At 38.7% G+C, this 22633-nt stretch overlaps 1 protein-coding gene and 1 non-coding gene across 2 annotated transcripts; both read right to left on the bottom strand.

Annotated features, from left to right (window-relative positions):
• Positions 1-1026: 1026 nt before the first annotated feature.
• On the bottom strand, positions 1027-20258 carry LOC145989202 (beta-1,3-glucan-binding protein-like). Its single transcript, XM_083124503.1, has 6 exons — positions 19892-20258; positions 18312-18434; positions 16042-16169; positions 9161-9341; positions 5154-5364; positions 1027-1358 (listed from the first exon to the last, which is right to left on the bottom strand). Exons 1-6 carry the CDS (start codon positions 20068-20070, stop codon positions 1152-1154), a joined length of 1029 nt encoding a protein of 342 aa, XP_082980629.1. The 5' UTR covers positions 20071-20258; the 3' UTR covers positions 1027-1151.
• Positions 11172-11243, bottom strand: TRNAC-GCA (transfer RNA cysteine (anticodon GCA)). The gene has a single exon. It is a non-coding gene; the product is annotated as a tRNA-Cys (tRNA).
• Positions 20259-22633: the final 2375 nt, after the last annotated feature.

The raw sequence follows: 22633 nt of genomic DNA, 5'->3' as shown, positions 1-22633 counted from the left end.
CGTGACCTTCCCTACCCTGATATACTGTTGCATCATCTGTTCACTGGAACTCAACAACCCGCATGAATACGTACATGGCTTTATTTCTTGCCGAAATGAACAAAAGTAGTAATACCTACTAACACTACTATGGTACAATTTGAAATATATGGGATGCAAACTCTTTTGAAAGACTTGCTTCACCCATTCTGGGTACAGAAAATAAATTAACAGCGAGTTCTTGGCTGCGTTTCGGCTGGCCCGAGACATGTGTAAACTCACCAGGCGAAACGTGGAAGAGCAACATTAGTAGATGGGGACAGGCTGCAAGCATTGACAAGGGGAAAACTGAACAGAGTTGAGGAGAGAGAGAGAGAGAGAGACGAAAACATTCTAAGAGATTGATTGATTGATTGAGTTGGTGTTTTAAGTTCACTTTATGCACAGTAAGGCTAATCGGGACTGGACCTACTTTTTAAGGTGGGATCCGAACCACTATATGTGGCTCCACCGGGTATCGAACCCGGGACCCATTGATTGCAAGGAAACGACGCTACCACTGCGCCATCGGGGAGGCACTCATTCTAAGATATTTTGAAACCACATTTTCTTCTTTCATAGAGCCCGCAGATAGCACGAAATACATGAAATATTCTATGAGAATTTCAGAAAAATCTACGTAAGCGGCTCTTGCCCAGCCTCGCATTAGCATAGTAGTCTGGAGCTCACAATATGCCACGAAAATCTCTTAAATCAGTTTCTTCTGCTCGTTACTTTTCAGGAAATATTGCATTCAAGCAAATCCCTTTATTTATTTTTTAATATTTTGAGTTGGTGTTTTTTAAGTCAACTTTATGCACAGTAAGGTTAATCGGGACTGGACCTACAGTTTAAGTGGGATCCGGGACCCCTTGATTACAATACAAGACAAAGATGCTACCACTGCGCCACCGAGGAGACCTGCAAATCCCTTTATAAAAATAAATAGGATGAAGGTACTAATGGACAACTCGTGTCGATGTTTGATCACTATGAAATACGCATAAGTTGAGCAATTAATTTATTAACTGATTAACATGATGAGTTTCGATACAGAATCAAACTAAATACGGAATCCGAATTTTAAAAAAAATAAAATAATAGTGTGTACAAAATATTGAAGCTTCTTCTGTTTAGAGAGACCATACTCGGACGTAGTCGATCTTCATGGCGGAATCTTCTGTTCCTGCATGCCACGTTCCATACCAGCAGTCATGGTCCTCCCAGAAGTCTCTCTTGGGGTGGGGGGAACCTCCAGACCATGGTTTCCCGCAGGGGACATTGGCGACACCATCCGGGAAGAAGGTACCGCCGGCGGCCACGTTCAAAATGAAGTAAAACTGAAAGAGCAAAATTAGTGTATAAAATTCATGTTCTGTAGCAACAAGTTGATAATTCCATTTTCACTCATGGATCAATGTTTAGTTTCCTTGAAATTGTTAGGGGGAAGCAGGGTGCAAAATCATTTAGACTGGTTGGGGTGAGGAAGATCTTAATCTACACACGCACGCACGCGCACAAATATATATATATATATATATATATAAATTAATTATTATATACATACTTATAATGTTATAACTAGGACTAGGATTTTCATGACTTAGCATATTCTTTTTGGTAAGGGTGGTGTGTTCCCCAAACATATAGAAATTCATATTATGAAGAAACTAAGTTAAGGCGGTTTCTAAGGCCATATTTTGGCATATTTGGCCATTTTTGCGTGATACAGCATATTTTGATGGATTTTCGGTCACATTCAGCATATTTGCATTTTCAAGAAATGTACAGTCATTTCAGAAGTGCATTCGTTCTTACTCCCATGTTTACTAGAGGTTTTTTTTTTGGACTGTAGCAAAATCTTTTTCATTTTTATTTGAAAATTTATAGAAAGTATTCATTGTGCATTGCAACTCAGGGCGCATAAAGTGAGCTAAAAATAGTACATATGTGAAAATATCTCAGCATTTAGATATTGATGTTTGAAACAGTCCAGTTATAAGGGCATATTTTTCAAATTATAGTGCATATTTTGTAAAATTTTAGGTCATAAGAGCATATTTTAATTTGCTTATTTTGGTGATTTTTAGGTCATAAAAATCCTAACCCTAGTTATAACTAACTAACTCTCTAGCCTTCTTAAACCCGAAGGTTCATGGCTGCAGCAACACAGACCTTCCATATGTCTCTATCCTGAGCAAGATCTATATACTCTTTTCCATCCCTACCAATTTCCTTTAGGTCCATCTCAACGTTATCCCTTCATCATCGTCTTGGTCTTCCTACTGGTCTCTTACCATCAGGTTTCCCAACAAGAATCCTGTGAACTCTTCTTTCCTCTCCCATTCGAGCCACATGCCCTGCCCACCTAAGTGTTCTTCATTTAATCATTCTAATAATAGCTGGACATGAATACAAATTATGTACTTCTAAATTATGTAACCTTCTCCACTCACCTGTCTCCTCATCCCTTTTAGGCCCAAACATTTTCCTAAGGATCTTATTTTCAAATACTCTCAATTTATGTTCCTCTTTCAATGTAAGGGGCCAAGTTTTCCATCCATATAACACTAATACAGGCAAAATTACCGTTTTGTATATTTTAACTTTTAGTTTCTTAGATATTAAACGAGAAGACAAAAGTTTATGATGAGAAAAGTAACATGCATTTCCTGAATTAAGCCTGCTTTTTATTTCCTTTTTAATATCATTTTCATTTGTTAGTATTACCACAGGTAGTATTACTCCTAAGTACTTGAATTTAATAATGTTATTGAAAATAAAATAAAATTACTAAATATTAAAAAAGGCATTATTATTATTATATACATACAAAGGAATTGATTTATTATACAATATATCAGATATTTATAAAGTAACAAACTAATTCCTAATTGGTTAAAGATGCCAATAAATTATAATAGAGATGGAATAGTCCTATTATGTATAAGTTTTTTTTTTCTGTTAACATAAATCAACTAGATTTCATAGTTTTATTTATTTTGCATTCTTCTTTTACTTTTATTGAGCTTATATTGTTATTGGTGTAGATCTGTTAATGATTTCTTGAAAAAGAAATTACTACCATCCTGTTTAGTATATTATTCTTAGTAAAGGACATATGAAGTCAAAACTAATTGCTTACCTTGTGTATTATAACAAAAACTCCCCCCCCCGGAAATTTTGGTAGGGGAATGTTTTAGGACAAGGTTGTTGGTGGGGGGGAAACCCCCCCTGTCCCCCAGTGTGCGAAGTGATACAAGACTCAATATGGACACCAGTTGAATATGACGTCACAAGTTCTACATTTGATAACAACTCAATATGGCTGACTTGGAAGAAATAATTATTCTAGCATATCTTTTGTAATTTTAGCATGTATATGTCGTGAAATATATGTATTTACCTTTTCAATTACATTGTATTTTCTGAACTTGAATAGAGTTCGAGGCTGCTTTGATGCATATACTGCTATAAGTATGCAGACGATTTTTCACGGAAATAAGAACGAATTTTACAGCGGTTTTTTTTTTCTTTTTTCTCTTTGGAACACCGTATCACGAAATTTACAATCTTCCCAAGTTTTGAAACTGCCAGTTATTACAACTAGTTAAACGAGTGCTTGTTTTATATCGCCCCACATGAGTCATTTTGTGAGAAATTATATCGAAGTGTTTCATATTCGTAAGAAATCATAAGCGTTTTGTAAGATTGAAATAACAAAAGAGTGGAACTCAATTCTTCGTACTTTAATACTTTCATCATTAACTGTAAAATAATCGCATTTGCAGTGGCAGGTCCAAGATGGCACTGGCAAGGGGCTCAGTGACCTTAATATTTCTGAAAGAGGAAGAATGGAGCTGCCAAACAGAAGACAACCACCCTTTATTAAATTTCTGAATTTGTATTTTTCCTCTGACGCTTTTGTTTCCCTTTAGGTCAGGTGTGAGATAGGAAGTTATGGTATGCTGAAACAGACGGGAACACTTAACAAAGGAGAACCCATTTTCGCGCCAGGACTCGAACATAAGATCTTTCAGTGACGAGATCGTGAGTCAAGCGCTCAGCACGACATGAAATTTCTGATTAACTAAATTTATTCACTTTCACGCATACTTACTGCGGGAACACTTGAAAGTAGGGAAGACCGGTGTGAGTTGAGCATGTTTTTATGTTTAAATTTCTGCAGCTCTTAAAAATTACTATCTACTATTAATGAAATGCTACGAGCAATACCTGTAGTTTTCTTGACCACTGTGAATTTTTATTACACCATGATGCTAAAACTTGTGAAGTTGTTGCTTGTTTTTTCGAAGCGTGTCAATATTATCAATTCACCCCGTATATAGGGTGAGTTGACTATGTGTAATTCTACCCCGTACATGGCTTGGAATATTTTATTTAAAAAAAATATACTGCCTTAAAAATTACGGATTACAAAAATGTTTTTAAATTAACAGTATAACATGTTCCAAACTTTTAAAAAAAAAGTTTACAAAAGTGTTTACTGAATTTTTTGCCCAGTGTTTATTTTTATTGTTATATCACATACAAATGCAGTATCTGTGTCTATCTGCTAAGATGTTTGTGATGAAACAATTAATTGAAGAACAATTTTCTCAATAGGCCTACAGTATTGTCAACTAGCCCCTTCCTTCCTATTGTCAACTCACACCGATCGCCATATTGGACTTTCTGGTCATTCCGCTCCTAAACATTGCAGTTTAACGAAGTATCCGAATGTAGTATCGGTACAATTTACCATAGTCTTCTGGATAGCCTTAGCATAAACTATGTGCTTACTTACTTTGAAAACGTATAAGAAAGAATATAGAGTTGAGAAAATTTACTTCGCAAGTAAGAATTGATGTTATTTGTCATGCACTAGAAACTTTGTGAACAAGACACTCAACTTCTTAGTTGTGAGTTGGTTCTAGAGATGACACATATTCACAGTAACCTGCAATGTTGCCAACTCTTGACTGGTGGAAATAAAATAAAATGGACTATGGGCAAACTCCCCCCGGTCTCCCCTACATAACTGTCAGACAGAACTCACGTTCACATCCCTCGTAAATGACTAAACTTAGTATCCTGTTAGAATGTGTAAATTTTTGAAAGGTGAACAGACTTACGTTCTTATCAAAAGGAGCGATTCGTGCCCCTCCAGCCCACGGGTTGGCACCGCCAGGGTCGTTTTCGAAGCCACCTAGTTCCCAGAATCCACCAGCAGGTGGTGTTACACTTCCGATCTGTTCGCCATCGACAGTGAAAGTGATTGTGGTGTCAGTCCATTCCATGCCATAGACATGAAAATCTCTTCCCCAGTCACTGCCGGAGAGCTGCCTGAAAGAAGGAAAATTATTATATTATACACGACTGTGGTGAATAATAGGGTACGTTGCAGATGGAACAATTTGTGTAAACAATTGAACGATATACCCAGTTATATCTCAAAGTAATTTTAATTTATAATATCATTATGAACGCATTCTAATATTTAGATTGTGCTTCCGTAGTTATAAATGTTGTTCAATGTTCGTGACTTATGAACTTCTCTGCAAATGGTGAAGTTCCTTCTTCTATCATGAGGAAATGTATGTAATAAGTGCAATCATTCTTCTGTACTTGGTTTTCGTACTGGACAGTTTAGAATCGCAGAGACAAGTATATCGTGACGTGAAGATATTTTCATTAATTTCATTTACTGTGATTAATATGGATATTGTACAGATTGGATTTTTGAGGAGTATAGAATATACTGCGTAGTGTTACACATGCATAACAATAAAGATTGAGCTTACCGTAGACTCGTGGATGCTGATATTAATTTATTTGGTTCAACTATGATATATGAGCAAATACAGTCAAGCCTGCCCGCAGGATTTTTCTAGGGTGGGGTTGGGGCGGCAGATTAAGATTCCACAAAATTGACATTTAATTAAATTGAAAATACCTTGGCGCTGTTGATACGTTCAAACTATAATACAGTATTTAAATAGAAACTCGAGTCGCCTTGCTTCCTTTCAATAAATATCCATTACTTTGTTGATGAACAGTTCTTTGTCTTTTTTGTACTTTTTCCACGATGGTCGATCGCCTTGTAATGATACCCGGTGGAGGCACATAATGGTTCGGATCCCACCTTAAAAAGTAGGTCTAGTCCCGATTAGCCTATCTGTGCATAAAGCGGACTTTAAACGAAAACTCATAATGTACGATATCAAACAGAGACCGCTTTTACACGCTGTGGGGTACTGTCAAAAAGTAATTGAAAATGACGGCTCGCGAATTGACAAGGCCAGGTCCCGACCGTGTCCTCCCGTTTCGCCTTATCCCATTTTCACCTCCCCCAATACAATTTCAAATTATTTATGTGACACGAACTTCGTAAGGCGAAACGGGACATCTCATTTCCCACCAGGGAATGTTATCGACATGAAGGGTCATTATTATTAATGTAATAAAACACCATGCTACATTGATATATATATACTTTTTTTTATTATGTAAACGGATTTATAATAACTGTATTAGTAATTTTGGTACTATCTATCCTGACATTTGTAAGAAAAATTTTTAGGTTAGGTTAGGTTAGGTTTGTGTGTAAGGCGAAATGGGATGTCCCGTTTCGCCTTAGAAAGTTAGTGTCACATAAATCACGCGAAATTGTATTGGGGGAGTGAAAACGCAATAAGGCGAAACGGGCCGTAATCGATCCCGACTCCGGGAAATTATTTCCAGACTTTTCTGGATCCCCAAGAGTCGAGAAATTCCTTGTATGTTAAGGTGATTACTTATTGGTACTTTCTGCACTATAAGCGTCTAAAATTTCTTAAAATTAATAGTTTTTATTACAGAGGAGCAAAAACAATCACTTTAGTAGTAAATAGTGTGTAGAATTCGAGATTTTCATCGCGTCGGGATATTTCGAAAGTTTTCCGGTCCGAGAATGTCCAAACCTGGTTTTGGGAAATGGCGATATTTTTCAGTCCCGAACGTCGGGATTCTAAAAAATCCCCCTTCCCAATCCCATCCCGACTAAATTTTTTTCCGTTACGGCAGTCAACTAAAATATAATGCCTCTGAGGGAAACGTCCCCTCGTTATTTTGTTGGACAATGATGTCACTTACAGCGTGTAAGTCACACCAAACAATATTATTTATTATAAACAACAATTTTACCATTCGACATTACATAAACGTTTCTCAGATATCCCCTCTTTGCGGTTGCCCTTGGATAAAGTGTTTGATAAGTTTCGATTTATTACAGCTTGTTTGATATTTTGGATAATTTCCCAAGCTATTTGAAAGACACGTTTCAGTGCGACATTCATAACGGAATGAATGCACTGTAAGTTTCGCAACATTGTGTGCGAGTCTGAAGATGGAGAAGCTAAATGATGATTACCTTGTTATTTTTTTTTTACCTTTAGCCTGTTAAATTCAATGACGTTCCGTGCATGGTGCAATGAATCTCTTATTTTTAGATACCAAGGATAGCGATTATCCTTGAAACTTTCGTATAGACGACTCGCGGATACTTTCTTATACTATCCGCAGGGTTCCCTGATAGTGCGGTAGCTAACGATGTCAGCCCTCCAATCAAAAGCGTCCCTGTTCGATTCCCGGTGAAGGCTCATTGCACTTTAAATTGTATATCCAGTCCCGATTAGCCTGTCTGGGCATAAAATGAATTTAAAACAAACTTTACTTTTTATCAGTGGCGGCGATTAGGGGGGAAGGGGCACCTCATTTTTTCACTTTTGCCCCCTCAATATGGCCTCCTGATGCTATTGTATGCTAACAAAGAGTAAAGTGTCCTTGAGAGTCTATGTACAATTTAAAATGTGTTTGTAATTTGTTATATTTTGGACATTTCCAAAATGCTGTTGGCTAATTTGTTAGTAGGGCACTTTCATGTAAAGTAACCTGATATTCTGACTACTTTGAACATCCAGTTACTGCAGACCCGACGCGATATGGCCGATATGAAATGTTTCTATAAAATCATCAATGGAAAATTAAGATCTGAATTTCTGCTTCCAGAATTCAACTTCAGAGTTCCCCCTCGATCGACCCGAAACACTGAATTGTTCCACAACTCTACCGCTAGGCTTTCCCTTATACAGCGCTCTCTGTTCCACAGGCTGCCACAGTTCTACAATAAACTACCCACAAATATAGACATTTTTGCCCCTGAAAGTATTTTCCGATCATCCCTAAAAATGAATATGTAAATCTTTGTTTGTTTCCTTGTTTATGCCTTATGTTTATATTTAACCTTTCTTGTTTTTACCTAAAACCAACTTGACTTGTTATTTGTTAGAGTTTTCAGTGTAAAATGGCCTTAAAAGTGCTGTATCTGAAACTTGGAATAAATAAATAAATAATAAGTAATAACATGGAGTGACAGCAATTCACTTGTGCGGCAATAAAGATGTAGTTATAGTTAGTCTTAGTCGTCATAAAACCTCGTTTACTAAAGCTACATATTAGTCCTTCTCAGTAGCGGCGATTGGGTCCCAAAACTGGGGGGACAAGGAGAGTTTACTTTTTCTTGGTAGACAAGCATAGTGCGGGGCAAACACTGGCCACTGGTCCTTCTACATAACAGTGGCCGTGTCCGAAAGGTGCAAGACCGTACTTGAAGCGAGCATCCTCCGAGTATGGTCTCGCAGTGCGGTCTGCAAGTCGTGGACTGGAAGTGAAAGTCTTTCGAATTGTACTTCGACTGCAGCGCCAAATACGATCAGGAGATAAAACTGAGAACTCCTTGTTTTCCTCGCCATTTAAACACTTGTTTTTCACCATTAAAATCACATAGCATTTTCAAATGTTCGTACACATACATTTCCACATGTTACAAGAACTTTAACCAACAACTTACTGACCCATAACGTATATTTAACCCGTTTGCTGGCTTTCTATCTCCGCGATTCAAAACAAATGAACAACGAGTGTGGATATCACGTGACCTAGTCACCAAGCATCTGTGGTGAGAGCTGCGTACTTGCGTGCTTCTGTTCTTGGCGCTTTCGAACTGTACTAGGTGTCGTCACTTCCGTCAAAACCATACACAAGTATGTACTTTGCACCTTTCGGACAGAGCCAGTACAACCACACTTACAACAGTACTTACTTCTCCCAATGCGTCTGTGGGTAGCCGTTGTAAGGCCAGCGGGGGCCCCAGTGGAGGGTGGAGCCATAGTACTGGATTCCCAGGCCGCCATAGTTCTCGTTCCCTCTGCTCTCCATCAGGTCTATCTCACCGGACGCTGGCCACCCTCCGTACGCGTTGTCAGCAGGCATTAACCAGATAGCTGCAAGGGATTTATTCAGATATACTAACCACATTTTCCAAGGGAATTAAAATATGGACAGTGACCTATCTGGTGTATATGGTGGGTTTATAAACATGGCCGTATAAAGAAAGGAGAGATTAACTCCTATTGGTTTAGTAATAATTTTGCATTAATTATATAATCAAATAAACAACATCTCGTATTTGATAAAAATCCTACATTGGTTGAAAAGATTCTGAAAGTTACATTAATAACACGTACATTCACCGCTAATAAAAATGGGGCACCTCGATCCTAAAATACTCGGGTCCCTGCAACGGCGATAAGTGGATTTTAATAGCAAATTTTCAATGGCAACTTCTACCACCGCCGTAAAGTTAGGCAACACGCGTAACACCTTGCAGGGAAGTGTGTATTTCAGAATCTAGGTTTCCCGTTTTTTTCCGGTGACCGTACACACACACAAGTGAGTGTTTTGAATGCAAGCCCAGCTCTAAGAAAGTTAATGTAAAAACAATACACGTAGTTATGGTGAATGTAATTAATATCGGCCTGCATTCATCCAATATTTGCACGCAAGTACGCAAATTGTTTGGAGATAAAAGTTTTATTGGTTATAATTTTAAAGTGTTTATTAATCGTAAATAAATAGCAACAATAAGTTATACATATTAAATTATACCATCTTTGGGCTGTTGTAATTTGAACCGTACCCATTATTACAGCGACAGCTACCCTTCACTCTCTCTCTCTCTCTCTCTCTCTCTCTCTCTCTCTCTCTCTCTCTCTCTCTCTCTCTCTGTAGAGAAGGGGGACGAAGGGAGCAAAGTCGTCGGGAAGGGAGTCAAAACAAGCAAAGTTTATATACGTATTTATTTAAGTATTAGATTATACTGCTGAAAAACAGCACACAAGCATTATACAGCAGTTTATTGCAGTATATAGATGACATATACACAATATATACAATAAAAAATTTAATAAGTGTACTACATAATAAAACAAATCTCAGCTAATTACTATTCCACTTCAATAACAGAGGGAAAATATAACTCTAGAATTAGTGTGAAGCGCAGGCTACAGGTCAGAGCTATATATTTGAATGCGAATTGTTTGAAAAAAAAACAAAAAAACTCTTGAACAGTTGTGGCAGATATTCACTCATCTGGCATTTCGAGTGTAGAAGAATATAATCAGTGGCGGAACTAAATAGAAGCCAGGTTGGGCCACGGCTCCCCAGAAAAACGCTTATTCCATCCTCCCCTGTACCTTGGGCACGCCTCTGAGATGATAAACACAGGCACGATATCGATCCCAGAAGATTGCGAGCCAAGGACTCAACACACTTGGCAGATAAGGAGGCAGACGAATTCCTTTGTGAAGGTTTTTTTCTTGTTTTCAGGAAGACTTGCCTGGCCGTGGGCCAGCATTTTCGGATCAAAAGTTTTTGTCCATTTCAACAACTTTCCCAACAGTGAGAGTCAGTCAGTACCGGATGTGCACAATAAAGACGGTAGCGAGAATTGAGTGTGGGAACGGAGTGAAGGAGAGAATATTTCGTTTGAAAGTTCTTCCCTGTGCGCCCCTCTAATCCTTTCAAAGGTTTTTTTTTTTTTCAAATTATAGTGGTCTTAACTATAAATTAGAAATAAGCTAGACAATTAGTGTACGCCTATGCCATGTTTTTGCTTTTGTAAGTAAATTTTTACGGAACCCATTTTGTGTTGTTGAAGCAGTCGTTGTTTGAAACATTTTTTTCGCATCATCTAGAAAACTAACATCCAAATTATACATACTAATGCCAATCGTTAAAATTCGTAGCAAATCGCGAAGAAAAAAAGTGAGGCGAGGGGGCACCCGGGTTTGAACCGGGGACCTCTCGATCTGCAGTCGAATGCTCTACCACTGAGCTATACCCCCAGATGGTTTCCGCGGCTCCCAGTCTCCGTGTCAGTCTGACGCATCCTCTATCACGCCTGCCAGAATTGGCCACGCAGTTTTAGTAGTGTTGCCAACCACATGGAACTGAAAAACACCGTTGCCGTGCGAAGTGTATTATTATGCTCCCATGGCTCCGTGGCCGTGCGGTCTAAGGCGCTGTGCTTTTTGGACTCCCACTACGGGACGGCATGGGTTCAGTCTCTGGGTTCTCGGCCTGTGTATAGGACCTGTGGCAACTGGCAACCCACCATATCGTGAGGAAATTGGGAAGCTACGAGTGAGTAGCGTAACCCGATCTCGGATATCTCCTATAACGACTGGGGGTTCGACGTGCTGACCCCACGTCACCCCACTACTGATTGAAGATCTCCATACCTCTATGTAGGATTATGGGGGAGATCGGCCTACCAGGCCGGGATTCGAACCCAACACCTCTGGCGTCGTAGCGCGGCATGCTAAACACTCCACAACGGAGGCCAGCTGTTTCACAGTTTCTCTCAGTGGCGTGCGATGTTTGTGGGGTCATAGTCCCCGTTTGACCCAATATTCCTAAAAAAGGAATGTCAAAGGCAGGAAAAGATGGCAAAATGATGGCTGGCGACAAAAGAAAGTATACGTAAGCCCCTCCTGTGCATGCAACTGGTTTCTCTATTGCCTTACGCGAAAGGCAGTGCTTTTGGGGGGGGGGTGCTCTCAGCTAGCAATTTCTTTGCAGAGCCTCTTTCCAGCTGTCTTACTGCCACCACGTTCAACCACAGGAGCATCCCATCATCTCCCCAGCAAACCCCAAGGCTAGACCAAACATCCGCCAGGTAACATTTAACATTTCCCACTTTAAGGCCGGTTTTAGACGAAAGCATTTCCTTTAGCATTTTTGCTAGCATAAATGCTATGTAAAAAGCTTCCAAAAATAGCAAATAGTACTTTACACGGAAGCATTTCATGGAACTTGTCGGTTAGCTTTTGCGATTACAATGCATAACATATACAGCATGAAAGGCACGTCGAGTTACACCACATATGGCGAGTGCGTGGTGTTTACAATTGAAAAAACTAAAATATTATTCCATACGTGTACAGTAAACGTTGTAAAGTATATATTTAATCAGCGCCATGCTTCTCTACCTAAAACCATTTAATACGAAGCGTAATTCCTCTCGGTTGAATAATTATCGTGTTTTAAAAGTGTGAAGTGATGCATTGTTTACATCTCACGCGGCCGCCATTACAACTGCACTCGTGATCCAGAGGTCGCTTCTGATTGGTTATGCTAGGAAAAATGCTACGGAAATAGGACGGGTTCTATCCTTGAGGAATGCCATAAGATATCTCGCTTTACACGGTAGAATTTTGGTCATGGCACAAATGTTGAGAAAAATGCTAAGGAAAATGCTTTCGTCTAAAGCGGGTGTAAGAGTTGATGTAAGAGCTGATCTTAGCTGAAGGCACCCAAAATTCAAACTCACTTCCACATCGTATGCCCCAGTAACTTTTACGTTGCAGGCCAACGAGGGCCTGGTGCCTGGACTTGCAGCCAGGATTTTTTTTGTCGTACATCTGTGTTTGTGATTGTCCCTTCATCCATCTCATTGTATCACTATCCATATACTTATGTATATTTTCCATTCTTGAAACTGGAAAGACATTTGTTTCACATTGTGATGGCCAGTGATGATTACACTACATTTACACCCGTCCGGATTAAGGTTGGTACGCGATTTTGCCTCAAAAAATTTTACAACCTTCTAATAAAAATCCCATTTGTTTATTTCATGGCCATTTTGGTACCACATTTACCTTTACCCCCCCCCCCAACCCTGTAAACGCACATAAACCATCTCAATTTAAAAATGCCCGATAAACTTTTGGTTGAGCTTAGAAGTTGTAGTTGGCCCCAGGGTGAGAAATCTCTGCAGATTACCATATATACCAGTGGCGCATACTGGGTTAAGAACCTGCGCTATCGCGCCATATCATAGTGTTCGAATGGGCAAAAATTTGCTGGTTGGGGTGTTCTTTGTTTTTTTAACTCATTTGGGGTTGCGGGTTGAAGTGATGTGACTCTGTGATTAAAAATATATACCTCATAAATAAAACATGGACATGTACAACGAGAATAAAAATAAAATTTCAACATACCTATTTTCACGATTTTAAGTTCGGGTACTCCTTGTAGGCGCAGTGGTAACGTCGTTGCCTTGGAACTAAGGGGTCCCGGGTTCGATACATGGTGGTTTAGATACCACTTTAACTGTAGGTCCGATCCCCATTAGCTTATCTGTTCATAAAGTGGACATACAAGAAAAACCCACAACGATTTGGAGCTTATCGTCATTCGTAAGCCGAAAAGACAGCTTGTTAATTATGTCCCTCATTTCAGTTCACTACACAACACAGCACATATCATTCACAAAAATACAATTCACTCAGTACTGTATTCACACGCTGCCTCTAAATAAATTCCACGCATCAAGACCACTCAAAGCGATCTAGACTAGAAATAGTCTTTGTCATTTCGGTAATTTTTAGATGCACTCATAAACTATTCCCGCTCATCCAACAATTCTCTACTCCCCACTGTATCTCTAGTTGTTTGAAGGTCAACGACCTCTTTTTCAACTCCTCTGCAAGCGTTCAATGATGTTCTTGTCCCTGCCATATGACACACTTTCCCCTTGCCTGCGATAATTTGGCTTCGAAATTCCCCATTACTGAGAAAATTACATGCTGGGACAAATTGGTTTGCAACATTGACCCAGACTGTTGAGGAAGTTCAGAGGGTTTTTCCCCCGCCATATGCAACCCTGTTCTCTCTCCTGTAACAGTTCACTCCACAATTCCCCGATTCAGGGGAAATTACATACTGGGAAAAATTGGTTTGCAACATTGATTGGGTGATCTTTGTGGTAGTCCTGTCAAGCTTGCCCGTCACCGCCGTGGAGTTGCCCACCGGCGCTGGGCCAGCCGTCTCGCGAATTCAAAGAAAGCGGGCAATGTTTCCAACTCCTCTAAGAAATCAGGTTCATCTTCTTATTGAAATGAACAATTTTATGCACATTTTCTGATAGATATTTTTTTTCCGTATTTTATTCACTGAGTCTGGGCTTCGCAGATAGCCTTGATAGCCCCGAATATACGCCTCTGATATATACATATATACTGCAATGTCATTAAATTTATGTCAATAATTAAATTATATTATAAAATATACAATATATTATATCAGCTGCCCTTTATTCAAAATTCGATTGCAAATTTAAGATTTTAATATGCTATGAGCAATGATTTGCGTGACTAAGGGGGGAGGAGCAAATATTAAGAGACATTAAAAAAATAATAGCTTCCTATATAAAATTAATATATTTATATACTTTGCGATAGCTGACGAATGGAGAAGAAATAACCAGTCGGACTATAGTGCGCGTCAAATCTCCTGCATATGGCGATAGCCAATAGCAGCGCACTGCAGCGGTGCCATGTCGAAATCTCACACGGAAAGAGACAGCGTGGTCGAGCGAAACGCCTTGTCACGGAGAGCACGGAACATTAGATAATATAACATATAATAAACATAATGGGAGAAAAGAACATACCTGATTAGGGACTGCATAATTCTTTCAATATTCTCAAGGTGGAAGTTGTAGAGCCTTTGTAAGATATTTTGTCCCGTAAAGAGTACGTTATCTTTTTGGTAGTAGAAAATTCGCCACGATCGTAAATTTCAAAGACTGTTCTACGAACTACGTCTTTTTTCAAAGTCATCTAAATTTGTCGTTCTTTTCGGTATATTAATGTGTTTTCTAGTCTAGGTGATTGAAACATTGGAGCAGGCCCCGATCCACATTGTTTTGCCCCCGAACATATCCGAGAAACGGTAGCTTGATTCACACCACACGCTTGAGATGTTAGATCCTGGCACTTCTTAAAGTCAATTTTACTTCTTTGTTCGTCACTCGAACACTTTTTTTTTTTAAAAAAAAATGTACACCTGAAAAATCACCTGTCGTGCCTGGCTTCGTACAACACTGTATTTTTCCCTCTTCTCTCGCCATCACTACCACTTGGTTTACTCAACGACATGCTGCACACACCCACTAAACACATGAAAAAAAAAACGAACAATGACGGTATCCTCTTCGTCAACTTCTTCTGCCATCACTGGGAACGAACGTGCCCTGTTCCCTTAGCTAATCGGAAAGTTTCAGAATGCAACAGGAACGAAGGGAGAGCAAAAAGGATACAATGCAAATACGTTTATAATAACATTGCTTCTACAGAGGGAACGGTATAAGCTACAATCACGCTTGTTTTTCGTACATACTCGCAAATTCATTATCTTTCCATCTGTTGAACTACTGACACTTGAAATAATGTATTTATATCCGAGCGCCAGGTACACGATTTAGTAGCGAGGTGAAACAGCTTCTGAACTAGGCAACGCTGCACGTCCGTGATTCGCTGGTGCTGTTCAGTCGTTCAAGGTCATATGCAGGAGATTTGACGCGCACTCTAATTTCTGTGTTCTGGGGATTTCTGGGTTCAGTGTCCTTAGAGGCTCTTTGTTCTTCGTTCTTTTTGTGTGTTTTCGATATTATTCCAGTAAAGTATATTCCACTTCAAAACTAATTGTTTATCTCTTGTTGTTAGGAGAAAAAGTCTCCCCCCCCGGAAAAGTTTGGTGGGGGGAATTCCCCCTGTCCTCCCCCGGGATTTCGTTGACCCTCTCATATAACATTCTAAACATGGAGAAAATATATGAAAGATGGAAGATTTTTACCTGGCCACAGCCAATCACCGCGCGATATTTGAGCCCTGACTTCAACTCTTCCGTAAGTGAAGCTGAATGAGTTGAGTGACACCAGTTTGGCAGATTGCACCGGGTTTATGATTTCATCTCCGCCGGTACTGAAACATAAATTCATGTCATTATTATTATTACATTGCATCTCGTTACTATGTAAATAATTCAACACAAGTCTCAAATACAATATCTACTCGTAGGGCAGGGTTTCTCAAACTATGGTATGCGTACCAGTACAGTGGGACGCATAAATATTACCAAGCAAATTGTCCATCACCATCCATGCTCATGCACTTTAGTTTACCTAATGAGAACTTCAAGAATTGAAAGAAAATGCCAAACAAGCTAGTAAAAGTATTTTCCTTAAATGCACAGAGGATACAAGAAAATAATTAATGAACCTTCCCATGGGCAATTTGCCAAACAATACTTGGTACACTTGCAGTTAACGGCAAAGATAACAGTTGGCAATTAATCCATCACTGTTTACCTTCTCTTGTGTTCTCATCCTGTGCTGTTTTAAGATATGGAATTTTGTTGATATGATGCGAATATTGTCTCTGCTTACTGACGTTTCTATTTGTGGAACGGGGACTGAATGAAAAATGGTGATGGGCAATTCGCCTACTATTTGCTTTGCCGTTCAGTGTATACATTCGAATACTGACATATGAGCTTGTTAAAAAAATACACTGTTAATGTAATACATAATTATGGTTATTTCTTACTTAATGTCAATGAAAGAAAGTAATCTAAGTACAATTTTATTAATTGTATAATCATTGCTTGTTAGTATTTGGCAATGTTAGCATTGAAAACCTCGTGGCATTACTTGGTGACAGTGTGCGAATTAACGGGGCGATGCCGGAGATTCCCCCACAAAAGCATTTATCCCCGGCAAAGGATTTTTTTTTTATCCCTGCCAGGAATGCTTTTATCCCCCTCATAGAAAATGGAATTAAAAGCATATCATTTCTTAACTATGTAAGAAACACAATTGAAGAATCATTCGTGTCCATTAATGGTTAAGTCATGAAAGATTTCCCTTATATTATTATCAATTATAGTTGTACAGCTTTCTGGATTAAGGGTGAACACCATTCTGCAACTAAGCAACCTCACCGAGCCGAGACAACAGAAGGCTGTTTTCCACTTAAGTTTTCATGGCATAGTGCTGATATTTTACACGTATTAAGCCTGGTTTACATTGGTCGAGTAGACAGGAGAGTAGCTGGAGCGAGTAGCGTCAAGCGACTCGCTCCAGTAGTCAGGACAGTCGAGTGGCTGTCCACGGAGGACAGCGACTCGACGGAGATACTTCCTCTCCCATCGATTTTTTCATTCGAGCGTAAACTCGACGGACACTCGATCAATGTAAACGCTTTTTGAGGAGATAGAGCCTGTGCTGTCGTAGATTGTTGTGAGTTTGCTTATTATTAAAAAGTCAACCATGAATAGGAGGTGATCCAATAGTTTTCAAACAAAAGAAACTACGGGCGTATGAGGCCATTTGTGCAGGAGATGAGACTTGTTCTTCGTTCTTCGTACAACACAGAACAATTGCAAATAGAAAAATCAAGGAAATTAATTTTCTTTCTAGACACGTCCTCGGGCATTGTTGTATTAATTTCTCGTAAAAAGAAGCGTGTAAACTGTTTCAGGGCTTGTTTTTTAATCGCCAACAACGTCCATGGGTTCATTCTGTCAAAATAGCACCAAGCAACTGCAGCCACTATCCCACTTTGCAGGAATCGAGTAGAAAGTGTGTAAACAGCTACTCGGCATAGAAGGGTCGAATCGAACAGACAGGCCAGTAACTCGTCCCAGTAACTCCTCCCCCCCCCCTTTTCACTCGACCAATGTAAACCAGCCTTTAAAGTGTTCACAAGAAACTTGTCGGTAGATTAGATGGACGTTGACTTTGAACTTGAAAAATTTGAATACCCATATCTATACCTCCCATCCAAAATGAAATCACAAGTACGCTACTGAGTGGGCATCCCCCCCCCCTCAAAAGCAAAAATCTTAATTCGCACAGTGCTTGGTGGGTTGTAACGATTCTATTGAAAGTCAATTGTTTCTTACAATCCAGAAGTGTCCGTGACTGTACAACGAAAGTATTTGTGATTTACTTGTAGGCCAGTGTAAATGTTTTAGAACCCCTATGTAGCAGATAAGTTTAGATGCAAAATATTTCCTTTAAATGCATATCTGTATGGTTTGAATGAATGTAAAAATATACTCACGCCACGCATTCTGAAGTGCAGCCTTCGTTGGACAGATCCAGAGTTCCGTGATAGAGGAAATCGTTTCCCAACTCCTCAGCTGTCAAACTGGGCTTAATGTATAGGATACCATCTCTCACGTAACTATGAAAACAAAAGATATATTTCAGCCTTATTCGTTCTACAGCAAAGAAAGAACTAAAACGAACTAAAACTGTTTTCTAAATCCCGAGGTTCATTTTCACTGCAACGTATCTGTTCCTGTCGTGGACAAGATCTATTCAATCATGCCACTTTCATTCAAAAAAAAAACTCTTGACAATGACCTTCCATCTTCGTGTTGTTCTTCCTACAGGTTTCCCAACAAAAATCCTCTAAAACTCTCTTTCCTCAATCTGAGTCCAACATATAATATTTAATTATGATTATCACATGTATGTACAGTACCTGTATGTACAGTGGGATCTTCTAATATTGCTCGGCAAATTGTCCATGACTATTTTCAATAGTTTTTATCTTGCATCCTATGTGTTTTAAAGCGATAGATTTTATGTATGCTGGTGCAGAAGTTGTCTGCAGCTTGTTCTGAGTTTTCTTTTAATTCTTTAAGCTCTTATTGGGTCAAATAAAGTGCACGAACATGGTGATGGACAATTTGCACGGTAATACTCACGGATCCCACTGTACATTAGGAAATGACTATAGATTATTCGGTTATCTTCCTCACTCACTCGTTGGTTCAAATCTTTCAAGTTACGTGTGTGACATTCACACATAAAATGTAACGTTCTGGACATGCCATTGGATAAAAATATTCATAATCAACTGATTTCATAGAATTATGAAGTACCTTGTGGTGCCTGCTAAGAAATGAACAAAAAATTAATAAGATGACATATTCTGAATGCATGAAAAGTATTAATAAAGAATGTGTTTCGTGCGTGACCTTTAAAAAGGTAGCAAAGTTGTTGTTTTTTATAAGGAGTAGGACCACTTTTCGTGGAATGTCTTTCTTTCATTTTGAGGTTAACGGCTGTAAGCTAACAAACTGAAAAATAACATTATCTTGAGTTTGAGTTATTGTTTTAAGTCAACTTTATGCACAGAAAGGCTAATCGGGACTGGACCTACAGTTTAAAGTGTGATGCGAACCACCATGCGCCTCTACCGGATATCGAACCCGGGACATTTTCTTGAATCAAGTCTATTTTCAATTAGTACCATTTCCGTTTGTTATGTTACCCCTTGGATTTGAAAACCATTTCGAATCAGTTATCATTAACTTAGGTTTGGTAAAGAGAAGATGATTAACAGAAACGAAAATGGAATAGCTGTAATCTAGTTGTACGTACATTGGAAACGTAAGTACGTTCAAATTTAAATTGTTAGGGATATTTCAGACAGAAGCGACACTCGACATATGCTGCTTGGAAACGAGGCAATTAATAGCAACAGGCCGCGCAAGCCTGCATTCGATCGGTGAAATCCTAAAGCGACACGTGTCGCCTGTCGCTTCGTCGGTGTGAAATTTCCTTAAAATTAAGGCTCCACAAAACAACGCCACAGATTGTTTTCAGAAATAAATTATTGCTGAGACTAACCTGTTTTGCCGGTTGTTTCTGTAGTATTGAAACTCGCCATTACCGTTACCAGAGACTGAAACAACATGCGTCCATCTCCCTTCGTCTAGTACATCAAAGTTTTCTTCGAATATTAACTGCTGGCCAGAAACTGCTAAAGCTGACAGCGCCAAACACAGCGCTCCGAAGAAGCGAGCCATCTTGGAACTAATAAGCGTGTGTCTTGGGTTGGCTCTAATATAGGTAGACGCTGCAACACTATACACACCCTCTTTATGACGTAGGTGTCACGTGTGGATATTTATGAAAAGTTCATCTATTAATGTACACACAATCTCAACAATATGTAGACAAATATATATATCAACTGTATACAGATGGTTACCAGATGAAGAATGTCTTGATAAGGAAAAGTACCTCTGCAACTGACAATTGCAATTTATCTGTCAGCTCATCAGTGCCTATTGTTGTTTCAAGAGGATGGTGATAACAGGAAAAAATGAGCACGAAACAAACATTACCTGCACGTTTTTTTGAGTCATCATCTCCTATTGACACGTGCTTCGAGGTCATGGTAACATCTTCCTCTAATTGACAGTTTGTAATTACACCATGACATAATATTTTTTTTCTCTAGTACGTTTCATGTTTGTTTTGTTTTGTTTTACTGTTTAAATTAATGTCAGTGTATCTATTACTTTGTGAATTCAGTTTACAACAGAAGCTTAGCTGTAAAATTTCATATCTTCATAGCTGTGGGGATGTGAAATTTCCCACTTACTGGCAATTTTATTATTATTAATTATTATTATTAGCATTAGTGTCGGGAGAGTGCATAATCAAGTTCCTGTTTCTTAAGTAAGTGGGAACTATAGGGATTAAGGAAACTCGATATCAAGTCAATTCTCGTTAGCGAAGAGCCAAAGGGGATGAAGTATAGTTTGGAACAAAGTAAGTGCACATTTATTTGAATTCCTTCAAAATACTCGCGAGTACAGCACCTTGAATAACGTAGTGTGGAAAACGGTACGGTTCTGGGCTCTCTGGCTGGTTCCACTCGAATATGATACCGCTAGAGGCGCTGGTGTTGGTCTCGGTCCATGGTATTCGTCTGCTTATAATGGAAGTAAATGGAGTTTTCCCTGTAACGTCTGATCTTTTACATGAAGCATTTCTATGAATGTGATAATCAGTAGCGTACGCAGGATTTCATCAAGGGGGGTGTTATTTCTAAAACTTTTTTCCAAATTCACATTATCATTGATTTATTATACTTTAATTAAATAATAATAATCACAATTAATTAATAATACTTATAATGAATTAATTAGCCGAATTAATACTAATAATACTACAAATACTACTACTACTACTATTAAGTAGTAGAGATCTACATAAATATAGTATTTATGAAAACAATAGAACGAAATTACTTTCTAGTCATTCGATTTTTACCGAATCCTGGGAGCATTGTTTTGTTTCTTTGTTACGAAATAATTGTCTAGTGAGACATTTCAAGGGTGAAGAAGATCCATAAATACAAGAAAATATATTAAAATAAATTGAAATAATCAAAGTATGAAACTCATCCAAGGAGCTGCGGTGATCTGGTCGATAGAGCGTCTGACAAGTGACAATCACGCGGGAGATTCGGATTCGATTCCCGAAATTGGTTGGAATTTTTCCGGCTTTTTCCGCGCATAAATGTCCCCGATGTTCTTACCAACAAAACATTTTACAATAGTTAAGCTTATTGTCGTTTTAATAATTGTCTAGTCAACAAGGTGAGACATTTTAAAGAGAGACATTCAAACGTGCTGCGGTAAACAATACAATGGGAAGGCGGACTGGTGACTGTATTCTTGTCCGCCTAGCCTTTGTCTATACATTAGCCTCTTACAACGTACCAATAACTTTATTTAGTTAATTCTTATTGTTCACACACACAAAAAAATACATGTTCGTTGAACACTGGCGAACGTAGAGGGATGGCCGATGGTGTTCCAGCCCCTACCGAAATTTTGATAAAATCAGAATTTTCAAACAAAAATCCGTTAAGAACTTTAAGAAATCAAAATATGTAAATGCGAAACCTCTTTTAAAGTGAATCCCGATTACCATTTTTGTCTTTGAATACAATTTTAATAGACTGAAAAGCTCCAAAAATACGAAATATTTTATTATGCATCCTGCCCTCCAAATCGAAGCCATTTGCTATCCACATTTACTATTCCAGCCCCTCCCGAAAAAAAATCCTCCGTACGCCAGTGTGTTGAACACTGTTGCAAGTGAGATACAAAACAACTGTTTTCTCTTTTAAATCATAGTTACCCTAACCTAACCTCATAAACTCGTGGTTATTTTCAAGGCATCACTGAAAGACGCGTGTGTTTGGAATGCTGTGCTTTTCTCCATGCTGCATGGAAATAATAATTCAAATTATTATTATTATATTATTATTATTAGTAGTAGTAGTAGTAGAAGTAGTAATAGTAATATTATTGTCCCAGATCTTTGACTGAAAAATTGGCCATTTAAATTTTTCCACAGCATTTTTCATAATATTTCACAAGCTCAAGCCCCTTGCGTACGCCACTGGTGATAATTGATATGATATTTAGTACAGTAGTCGCGAAGATATTAACGAACATTCTATACAGTCGACCACGTCCTGTTATCGTTATACTTTCATTAATAATACGGGAGAAAAAATACGCGTGGAATGTTCATGGTAACTAAATTTTTGTGTATGAATTAGGTTCA

Source organism: Lepisma saccharinum, chromosome 6 (genome assembly GCF_977018435.1).
Source record: "Lepisma saccharinum chromosome 6, izLepSacc3.1, whole genome shotgun sequence".
Taxonomy (NCBI): Eukaryota; Metazoa; Arthropoda; class Insecta; order Zygentoma; family Lepismatidae; genus Lepisma; species Lepisma saccharinum.
The sequence above is the reverse complement of the archived record's forward strand: the minus strand, read 5'-3'. Positions and strand labels throughout refer to the sequence as shown.